The 11,234-nt window shown below is 35.2% G+C and overlaps 2 protein-coding genes across 2 annotated transcripts; one reads left to right on the top strand and one right to left on the bottom strand.

Annotated features, from left to right (window-relative positions):
• Positions 1-259: 259 nt before the first annotated feature.
• LOC113759459 (furcatin hydrolase-like) lies at positions 260-3,749 on the bottom strand. Its single transcript, XM_027302037.1, has 13 exons — positions 3,664-3,749; positions 3,501-3,570; positions 3,271-3,329; positions 3,079-3,154; positions 2,869-2,946; positions 2,653-2,740; positions 2,299-2,554; positions 1,734-1,849; positions 1,403-1,620; positions 1,255-1,286; positions 714-813; positions 529-631; positions 260-428 (listed from the first exon to the last, which is right to left on the bottom strand). Exons 3-13 carry the CDS (start codon positions 3,298-3,300, stop codon positions 260-262), a joined length of 1,266 nt encoding a protein of 421 aa, XP_027157838.1. The 5' UTR covers positions 3,301-3,329; positions 3,501-3,570; positions 3,664-3,749.
• Positions 3,750-6,824: 3,075 nt separating this feature from the next.
• On the top strand, positions 6,825-11,009 carry LOC113759457. Its single transcript, XM_027302036.1, has 5 exons — positions 6,825-7,197; positions 9,250-9,287; positions 9,374-10,333; positions 10,568-10,695; positions 10,784-11,009. The coding sequence occupies exons 1-5, from the start codon at positions 6,825-6,827 to the stop codon at positions 11,007-11,009; spliced, it is 1,725 nt and encodes a 574-aa protein (XP_027157837.1).
• Positions 11,010-11,234: the final 225 nt, after the last annotated feature.

Below are 11,234 nucleotides of genomic sequence, written 5' to 3'. Positions count from 1 at the left end.
AAAGGCAAGTTGAAGAATGAAAACCAATGAAAGTGAATAAAGACTTTATATTTCTTTCGTAATACATAATTGCATGCTCTAATGTGGCACGTTATTGCATTTGCGACTATTCTTACAATTGCGACAAAATTTGGACAACCAATTTGACCTAGACAACGAATAAATGAATTTAAAGATTGATGGATTCTAATCTTTTATTTGACATCACTCCACAGAGCTAAAATCAACGTATGGTACATATAACTGTTCATAACTTCACTTAGGACTGGAGGAATTTCTTGAACCAAAGAGCTGAACTTTTGGGGTATCTCTTCAATCCATTTTTGAAGTCAACAAAGACCAAACCAAATCTCTCTGTGAAACCTGAATTCCATTCCCAATCGTCCATGAATGTCCAAGGAAAGAAGCCCTTCACGTTGACGCCATTGCTGCAAAAAAAAAAAAAAAGGATTGTAATTATCTTTAGAAAATGTAATCAGGAGTTTCTGATCTATGAGAAATGTTGACAAATAAAAGAGGTGGAGTTACCCAATGGCTTCTTTGACTGCCCTTAGATGGGCTTGATAGAAGCGTGCTCTTTGCAAATCCTTGACCCCTCCTTCAACTTTAGTTATATTAGTCTCACCAAATCCTGGTAATAAATGGGAATGTGAATTTTAATTTGTGAATTTCAAAATAGATCACGTGGATTTACCATCAAATTAAGTTCTTACCATTTTCTGTAATATAAATGGTTGGATTCCCGTACTTGTTCTTTGTATAGACAAGAACATCACGAAGACCTTGAGGATACACATAAAGTGGTACTCCTTCCTGAACATCGTAACATGAGTTGGTAAAATGAGATAATACTCGAATTACTGCCCAAAAATTGAAAGAATTAAAACAGTTCCCGGGGTTCTTCCAATTTCATCCAGTTCGAAACTGATTCACCAAGGAAGTTCCTCTTTCATATATACCAGATCAAAATAGGAAAAAGGAGCATAAGCAAGACATGATTTCTTTCATGAACACTGCTAATTAAAATTTTCAGATGGTTTTGTGGAAAAGATCAATTTGAATAGTTTTCCTTGGATTGGAATAGTCATAAATTGACATCTACAATTGCCAAATTGAATCATATTACGAAAAATTTTCTTATTATGAGAAACACACGGTCAAATTCTTGTTTTTTATCTGCATTATCTTCCCTTTTCACTCGTTTCGAATATTATGATTTCCAAAAGTGACAGAGGTTTTGAAGATATAACATACCGCCTCACCAATAGCTAGTCCATTCCTTTCCGCTGTGACAAATAGAAGTTTTGAAAGATTAACAAACGCAATAAAAATCAGTAAAAGTTAATTGTTAACAAAATTACACACTATAAATTAAATCGGGATTATATATATTGGAACTCACTTGTCAGATTAACTTGATTGTCAGTTGTATAGCTATTATTAGGACCATTACGGAAGTGGGCATTTGCTGCAAAATTTGAGGTATAATAATTCACTCCAAGGAAATCCAAGGAACCTTTCACCAACTGGGATTGCTCCCTCGTGAATCTTGGTAACCTTTTACCCACGAGACGACGCATGCTTTGTGGGTAATCCCCGAAAACTAAGGGGTCCAAAAACCTGCAAATACCACAACGTTTTTGTCATTTTGTTTTTAAAAAAAAATTTACAACTAAAAGAATATATTAAGGCGATATTTAAAAAAAAAAAAGAAGAAAACTATGTAAACTCACCATCCATACACGAAGTCGATTGCGCGTTGTGCAGCTTCGGTGTCGGCCTTACTATTGGAATAAGGCACGTACCAAGTTGGGTTCAACACAATTCCTACTTCACCATTTTGTGATGCCTATATATAGAGAATATGAACACAAATTTATGTGTTATATTGTCAGATTAATTTTGCTTAAGATTTAACAAAATAGGCAATAAAAAAATTGAAACTGTATGTTTCGTTGTTTTTAAAATGGATAACCGTGATGATCATAATTTTGGTCATGCTTTGTCTTATTGCAGTCTCTTTTTTTTTTTTTTTTTTCCTTGAGATATTGTTCATTGACAAATACATTTGGCTTAAGGACTTGATCCAAAATTTTCATGTCTTCTTCTTCACTTTCATACCTAGATGTCAAACGTATGATACATGTATTTTTTGAAATAATTCAATATAGACATTTTTATTATTTTTTTGAAACTTCTATACTCCAAAAGTCATTTTTAATAATATGCAAATCCCCCAGAATCATAATAACACTAATTGATTTATCAAAATGAATAAGATAGCTATGGGGTGGTCACCTTGTACTTCTCCCTATACAGGTTAGAAATTGCTGCATGGGAGAGGAGAATATTGTGGGCAACCAAGTAAGGCTCAGCTGCGGAGTTGCCCGCTGGGCAGTCGTTGTTCCTCCAAGCTGAGCACCGGCCGGGGGCTAAGATGCCGGAGTCATACCCAGCTACACAAAATGTCAATGGCTCATTAGCAGTGGTCCAATGCTTGACTCTATCACCAAATTCCTTGAAACAAAGTTCTGCGAAATCTAGAAAATCATCCCTGTGGGAAAAAAAGGCAAAGAAATAAATACACTTTAATCAGTACCACTAATGGGATTTTATCAGTTTGACTAGTTTTCATAATTGAAGATCACTTACACAATGCGCGGGCTTAGAAATCCACCATACTCATCTTCCAAAGGTTGAGGAACATCCCAGTGGAAAATTGTTACAAATGGTGTTATACCTGTTTGCATGGGCCAAATTATCTATATTAGTTGATAATTTGAGAGGTGAGAATTGTCAACATTAGCAAGAGACGGTTTTCTTTTAATTAATAAAGATATATATTGTTGTGGAATGGAGATTTCTGACCGTTTGCTAGAAGCTCATCAATGAGGCTGTTGTAAAATGCAATGCCTGCCTTGTTCACACCTTTACTTAGCTTCCCATCTGAGAAAAAGTTGAATATAGTCGAATTAATGATTGTACTATAAAGTAATAAAAGTTTACCGATTAATTTGTAAAGCAAGCAATTACACGCAAAAGTTTTTGTTGGAAAAAGAAAAGGTCAAGGATTCTCACGAGGTATAACTCTTGACCATGAGATGGACATTCTGAAAGAATCCAACCCTAAGAATTTCATGAGTTTGATGTCCTCCTGCATGTGACCATGGTGTTTTCAACTTAAGTGCATGCTTTAAAAGTAGTAAACTAATTTTTTGACATTATTGTAAAATTATAATTAATGATGAAGAAAATGTATGCATATCATACCTTGTAACGATGATAGAAATCAACAGCCATGTCACCAGTGCTATGATCCGCTATTTTATCTGCAATGTAAAACAAGCACAATATGATGGTATAAAATCCACATAAGCTTATTTCCTTGTTCATATAAATTCCTATAATTATGTTGAGCGATTTCTTGTAATTAAAATGTCCTTGCAGTTTAAATATAGAATACAATTTCCTCAATTTTGTTTAATATCTCAAAATTTTACTTGGATATTGGTGGCTAAAGGTATCCCATATACTCGGTCCCCTTCCATCTTCGAATGCTGCTCCTTCATACTGCAAGTTGATGAACACATTAAAATTTCACCAACAATATATGAGAAATATGACAAATAAATTTCACTGGAGTTGTAGGCTTGTACCCAGTACCTGATAGGCAGCTGAAGCTGCTCCAAATATGAAATCTTGAGGGAAACTTTTGCGGTTGAAAGTTGAAATATTTTTGGGTGCTACCCCAAATGAAAGCCCACTCAAGGAAAAGAAAAGAGCCAAGAATAGGAGGACATGTAAACCAATGCCTCGAGAAGCCATGCTCATTGAATGTTATTGCCTTTCTTAGATTGATTAATTTGGAGAAATACAAGCTTGCTATGAATATATGTTTTGGTTTCGTGTTCGGGAGTGGCTGATTTGTAAGGTTTCCCCCCTGATCAGAAGCCTTTTTATAGTCTTCATTATGCACGTGTTACTTAAGCAAGTCAGGATGGACCCATATGACATTTGAACTTGTCAATTTCTGAGAAAAGAAATAAAAAGTTGCTGGTCGAATTGAATTACTGATTTTTCAACATTAGATATATGCTGACGCCCCCATACTTCCATGTAGTCCCAAAAGCAATTTCTTAAACGATTATTTAGAATTTTCACTTTAGGTTGACAAATTAATCACACGTGTTACTTATTGGAACCTAACCATTAGGAAAATATTACGAACCTTTGAAACTTAGTCAATCCTTTGAAAAAAATACCAAATATATCAACCCACATTTATCGGAGTTTCGTGTCACGTACCTTGGACTGCGTAGAAGAAACCACGCATGGATCGTTAATGGACGTGGCTAAAGAAATGGTACTTCTCCAGTAACTTTGGATAGATTGGATGATTGAAATGGTGAGTAAAGAGAGAAAAATTAGAGGGATCACTCAGATAATTTTATCATTTTGATGACTGAAAACAGTTGATCTAAACCATGATGTCACTTCAATATTTCTTCTAGTTGTTTTTCTATTTGACATTTCCCCCTTTACGTTTCACATTACCTCCCTGTTTCCACAAATTCAATTGCTGCTCTCTTTCCTCTTACTTTTAATCACCGTATACAATAATTTCTTTTGCATTTTTTTTTGGGTTAAAGCAACTCACAAGGAAAAGTAATAGTCCCAAGTAAAGTAATAGGGTAAAGGGTTGAACAGCAAACCTTTCAAGCGTCTCTAAGCCGCAAAGCTTACTTTTGAATCCATGCAAACCATTCAAAGTTGTTCTAAATCATTGTTGACTAACGGCAATTTGATATTTACTGTTAATTATTATTTCATTTTCATTAGTTGTTCTAAATCTGTCTAAAATCATAAACTTTGGGGACTAAATTTGTTTTGATTGAAACAATAGGCTAAATATTGGGGGATCAAAACTGTAATTTTTCCATACAAAATAATCAACATAGGTTGCAAAAAATCTACGTCTGTTTAAAAAGTATGAAAATTTTCTTTTTATTTGTGTTGCCATTGAAAAATTGTTGTGCCTCTGCTACAGAAATGCAAGGTATTCAAGGGGGAAAGTTGGATTAGGTGGTAAATAGGGAGGGATTGTAAGTAGGAGATTTTGGATTCAAAATTTCTCATTTAAAAAAAAAACAGTAATGGTATTCAAGTTTGAGACCACTTTACAGATTATTCCAAATTTTGCCTAAGACATAATGTTTAAAGGCTTAGCTAGAGTGGCTTGAATCCATTGCTCTTAAACCATTTACTATTGGGATGATTATAGAAACCTCCCCTGAGGTTTTTTCAGTAGCACTCACCTCCCCTATGATTTACAAAATAGCATTGACCTCTCCTAGGAACTAATTGGGGCCTATTGTTGTCAAAAGAGTGTGTGAATTTACCTAGTTACCCCAATTATTTGTGGTTATCTGATGAACGAATTTTACAAAAGAATGAATGTTGCTTGTGAACAAATTGAGGGAGTAAATAAGCTAATTAATTACTAATTAAACAAATTGAGTAACTAATTAAACTACTTTAAGAGTCCTTGTTTCTGCAGAGTTGTACCATCTTTAACCATCATTTGTAGAGCTAACCATCGGCGCCAATGGAGGAGGAAGATGGCACCATGAATTGGCGCCAATTTGTGAATGACAGCTCTTGAGGTGACAAGGCTGTCTACCAGCTCCATAGCTAGTGTTGTGACTGATAAAACAAACCATTGAGGGAAGGAAACATGAGGGAAGAAGCTGGAGCTTTTGCTTAGTTAATGAGAGGCAAAGCATTTGTGAGAAAAGAAGCACAATAGGTGGTAAAAAGCAACCACAATCTGAGTATCTCATTCATAATATTTGCAAGAATCACAGCTGTACAAGTAAATTATCCTTGATGTTGTCACTTGAAGAGAGAAAATTTTCATGTTAGTTGTTGTATGATAGAAAGCCCAAAATGTGATTGCTCAGTGAATGGATGATGTATCATGATTTGAATATGTTAGTAATGATCAATGGCATATGAATGTGATGTTATTCCAGTTGTTAAAGACTTGCTGCTCTGTTCGTAGTTAGAAGTTTTTTGACCTTGACAGCTCTTGTATAAACATGTTGTATTGGTCATTGTCTGAGTTCATGACTGGTTTATGATACAAATATAGAACATTGCAGTAGAATTGTAAGCTGTTGTGATTTCCTCTTTGTTCAATAACAATCACTTTTGGAACTTAGGATGGCTCTCCTTCCTGCTTATGACATAACTGTCCATTATGAGGGGAAATAATTAAGAATTTCAAATGTCGATCCAATTGGTTACTGTTACATTAACTTGCTGTTTGATGTTACCGAGAAGGTATTCAGTTAAGTCCTTAGACATCTGAATAAGTTACTGCACATGAGGTGCCTAATTCCTAAGACAGGGGACATGTTTGATATTACTAATGATGATAGTTTTAATGAAATGTTCAAAATGCATAAGTTTGAAATGGTGATTAATGTGCATGTGCTAGGTATGGATGTTATTCCCAATGATCAAACTAATGTTGAGGTGGACAATGGTCAAAACACCTACATGAACTTAGGAAAAAAAAGAAATGATAAGGTAATTGTTGTTGAGATTGATGATTCTGAGGGTGAATATAATGACTCCAGCTCTGATTCAAGCTGGTTGCACAACATAGGGATGACATAGATGTTGATAATGTGTCTCTGGCAAGTAGTGAGAATATTGACATGTCCTTTTTTGGTTTTGATGAGAATGAGAAGGGTGATGTTGTTTCTGATTCTGAAAGTGAGGAAGAATGTGACCCCATTCAGCAAGCCTTGAAATAAAAAATGTGGACGTACAACCCAAAGACAGACATAGAGTTTAAGAAAGGTCAGTTGTTCACTAATGTTGATGCATTTAGAACAGTTTTAAAGGACTACGCAATTCAGAAAGTATTTCGCATTGTCAGGGTGAAGAATGAAAATAGTAGAGTGACTACTATTTATGGTGTTGAAGGATGTAAATGGAGAATTCTTGCATCATCAGTAGCAGATTCCATCACCTTTATGATTAAGTCTTACCAAGAGAAACACACGTGTGTGATGGATAGGAAGAACATAGAAGTTACAGCTGACTGGATTGCAAAAAAACAAGTACCAGTATTAATAATTCACCCTAACATGTCCACCAAAAGAGTAGAAGCAGAGATGATAAAATATGGTGTGCATCCAAGCAAATGACAGATTTTATAGAGCACTTGCAAAAGTAAGAAATTAGATTGAAGGCAATCATAGTGAATCCTACACCAAACTGCCAAAATATGCTGAAGTCCTTAGAAAATACAACTCACAAAGCTAGATTTTGGTGCTGGTTCTGTACCAATACATTATGATTTGCCTACTCTCCTAGTTGAGCCTAGATTTTTGAGAATATTTATTAGTTTCAATGCTCAAAGTTGAGCCTAGTTGAGCCTAGTTGGTGCTGGATTTCTTGAAGGCTGTAAACCTTTTTGTTGATTTTGATGGATGTTTTTGACAGGTTGTCGAGGCTGTGCAATAATAATTACATACTCAACAAAAATATAAATTTTATATATAGCGGTGAGTAGGGTCAAATCCACAGGAATTGGGAATAATTTATTTCTTTTAGAGCCCAAAGTATGGGGGATTTTATAAAAATATAAAAATAACAAATTAACTAAATACAAGCAACTTAAGAAAATAAACAGGAATTAATCAACAATAGATACGACTCTAGCCAAAGATGCAACTTTTCAGACACGGTCCTTTCAACTGATCATCGATGCAAAGATAATTCAATTACTTATTAATAGATTAGTGATAGTTGTCATACACGCGATAAACAGCCAACTCTTCCTTATTTTTTCGATAGCCAAGGTACGACCGTTAACTATTTCTCTAACCAAAAAAATAACCCTAAGTACGACCATAGGATTCAATTCCTTAATTGCATTAAAAATTAGAAAAGTCCAACCCTAATCAACAAACACGCTACGAGGGTTTATTTAAATTAGATCAAACGTTTCCCTAACATAGGACCAATCACGCTAGTCGCCACTGGTATTAACCAATCAAATAATTACGGATTTAACCAATTAATTTGGCAGTAGATTAGTAGGTTAATTCAAATGTCGAACCTTTGACATTCAAATAACAAAATAATCATAAGAAATTAAATCAGAAAACGCACGAATACCAATGAATAAAAGAAATAAGTAAAATAATTCGATCTCACAGATGTTTGGAATCGAATTTTCAAGTTGACTTTCGACTAGAAAATGAATTTAATTGCGCATAGCCAATTGAAACAATTCACACCATTTTTCCAAAGCCAGCCGCATTAGTGTTTGATAAGAGAAAAACTAGAGAAAAAAAAGATTGGCCAAAAGGCCAAGCGGCCATCGTACCTCCCTTTTTGCCGAAACTAATCAATCCCCTAAATAGACTAAGAGACGGCCAAATCATAGTTTCACAAGTATTCCTAGTAGTTGCAACTTCCTTCCTTCCTTCCTTCCTAATTTTCCTAAGAAAAAGATAATTCCTAAATTGATAAAAGATAATTTAAATAGTTTCCCAACTGTAATTGGAAATATGTTTCGTAAGTCTTCGACTTGAATTAGGAAACTGCCACGCGCGAATCTTGGCTTCTCTGGACCTGACAGCAATTCTTGGAAAATTACCCATTTTAACCACGTTTTGCTCCTTTTCCTACAATTAGCACCATTAATCAAATTTAAGTAGAATCCATCAATTAAAACAATATTTGGTAAAATGAAAGAGGAAAACAGAGATAAAATTAATGACAAAAATGCAACCTATCAATTTTTTGAAAGATCCTTTTGGTGGTGCATTTCTCACAGTAGTTGCTTTAGATGCTAACAGCAGAATTTTTCCTATTGCTTTTGCTGTGAGGCTTCTCTGGACTTGACAGCAATTCTTGAAAAATTACCCCTTTTAACCACGTTTTGCTCCTTTTCCTTCAACTAGTACCATTAACCAAATATAAGTAGAATCCATCAATTAAAACAATATTTGGTAAAATAAAAAAGAAAAATAATCATAAAATTAATGACAAAAATACAACCTATCAGTTTTTTGAAAGGTCCTTTTGGTGGTGTACTTCTCACAGTAGTTGCTTTAGATGCTAACAACGGCATTTTTCCTATTGCTTTTGCTGTGACTAAGTGTGAAAATAAAGAAATCTAGAGTTAGTTCTTCCATTACTTTGAGGATTTCTTTGGGCCATTTGAAGATAATGTCCCTTTAACCTTCATGAGTGACAGGCAAAAGGTATACTTGTTATGCAGTAGTTTTTTTCAGTCCTAATTCTGCTGCTCATCAGCATAACAATGTGATGTTTTTGGTTTTCATTTTAGGGCTTGAATCTTGCTTATGAGGAGATAGTGTCTGTTGCTAGTGAAAGGCATTACTGTAGTAATATCTGCAGCAATTTTAAAGCTCAGTTTCCTGGTATTTTACTCAGTAACCTGTTCTGGAGAGCAGCTAAAAACTATGATAGTGCAGGGCATAATGAAGCCATAGCCACTATAAATGAGCTAAACAAGGAAGTTTGGAGATATTTGGAGAAAATTCCCAAGACAAGTTGGTGTAGATATACCTTTGCTATTGGAATTAAGTGTGATCACGTCACAAATAACTGCACTGAGTCCTTTAATGCATGGGTAGGTGAACTAAGAGGGAAACCTATCTTGACACTTGTTGAGGGACTGAGGAAGAAGTTTATGAAGAAAATGCACAAGAGATATCAGAAGGGGTGCACACTAACCACTTCTGTCACCCCAAAGATGGTGGATAAATTGCCAAAAATAGGACAAACACCAAGACAATGTCAACTGACAATGACAAGTGAAGACATATTTGAAGTAAGGGATATGAACAGGTCAAACATGGTCAATTTACTTGCTAAAAACTGTGATTGTAGAGCTTTTCAAATTTTAGGTCTTCCTCGTAAACATGCTGCATTAGGAATTATTTACAAGAGACAGAAACTGGAGTCCTACTATAACCATTGGTTCTCAAGAGATATGTACTTAAAGACATGTGCAAGTATGATTCATCCAATTCCTGATGAGAAGATGTGGCCACCTATGCCAAATGTTAACCCTTCAACAGTATTGTCTCCTCTTTTGAGGAGAGCTCCAGGTAGACTAAAGGTGCACAGGAGAAGGGAACATGATGAAGGACATTTTGCACCTCAACCAAAAAGGCTGAGCAGATTCAAGTGTGAAAATTGTGGCTCCTTTGATCACAACAAGAGGTCATGCCAAAGAGCTCTTGTGCAAAAGAAGAAAGGCAGCAAAACTCCTAGCCAACAGGTCTTATATGTGCTCAACTTGCTATTGAAAATAATGTGATAAACAAATAAAATGCACTAATGTTAGCTTATTCCCTAACAGTTGAGCAGTAAAAGAGGCAAACTAGGAAGAGGGACTGCAAACACAGGCCTGTCAAGAGCAACTCTTTGGCTAAATTATTTTTTGGTCCTACATCACTCATTTGTAACATATAGAACCTTCTAATATATGATGTTTCTCTATGTTTATTGCTAGGATTATGTACAAGGTAATGTGCCTGGTGTGAATTCAAGCCAAGAAAGCAATCCTTCTCCTACAAGTCAACCTGGAACTGAAAATGTAGAGCTTCCTGTTCCGACCAAAGCAATTGCTTCAAAGCAAAGGTTCAATCAAATGAGTACATTTTATACATGTTTCAATATAATATTTCACAAACATTCACTTTCACTCTAATATTATACAAATGCAAAGAGGAAGGCCATTGTACAATACTGGAGCAACTACTAAAGGAAGTAGCAAGAGAACTTGCTCAAATGCAACTACTCGGGTCACTCAAACTCTTGAACCTCCTCCAATTCAGCAAATTGCTGCATCTCAAGCTGCCACAGCTACATCTTTCTCAATTAGTGCAGCTACAACACTGCAGTCAGGAAATGTCAACAGTAGCAATAGTGTTAACTACATCTTTCTCAATTAGCAGTAGTTTTAGCATGCGATTCTGATGTACTTGCTGTAGTTTCCTGCTTATCGGTTTTGCTGAGCCTTATTAGTTTGATGTTAATTAGCTACTTGAATACGAATGTTTTTGTAAATGACTATTGCTGATACAAATTTGGAGCTGATAGGCCTTTGCAATCCTCACCGTCTGTTTCAAGTCATTGCAGCAGATTGTGTTTTGAATATAATGGATTGCTCTGTCATG

Source organism: Coffea eugenioides, chromosome 2 (assembly GCF_003713205.1).
Source record: "Coffea eugenioides isolate CCC68of chromosome 2, Ceug_1.0, whole genome shotgun sequence".
In the NCBI taxonomy this organism is placed as follows: Eukaryota; Viridiplantae; Streptophyta; class Magnoliopsida; order Gentianales; family Rubiaceae; genus Coffea; species Coffea eugenioides.
This window is presented reverse-complemented; position numbering and strand designations above follow the sequence as displayed.

Coding starts and splice junctions, on each gene's coding strand:
- LOC113759457 (XM_027302036.1), top strand. CDS start 6,825: ATGTGGACGTACAACCCAAAGACAGACATAGAGTTTAAGAAAGGTCAG. Junction 7,198..9,249: donor AGCAGAGATGATAAAATATG/GTGTGCATCCAA, acceptor GGCCATTTGAAG/ATAATGTCCCTTTAACCTTC. Junction 10,696..10,783: donor GCAATTGCTTCAAAGCAAAG/GTTCAATCAAAT, acceptor ACAAATGCAAAG/AGGAAGGCCATTGTACAATA.
- LOC113759459 (XM_027302037.1), bottom strand. CDS start 3,300: ATGGCTGTTGATTTCTATCATCGTTACAAG. Junction 3,155..3,270: donor ATTTCTATCATCGTTACAAG/GTATGATATGCA, acceptor GGTCACATGCAG/GAGGACATCAAACTCATGAA. Junction 1,287..1,402: donor CAATCAAGTTAATCTGACAA/GTGAGTTCCAAT, acceptor TATTTGTCACAG/CGGAAAGGAATGGACTAGCT.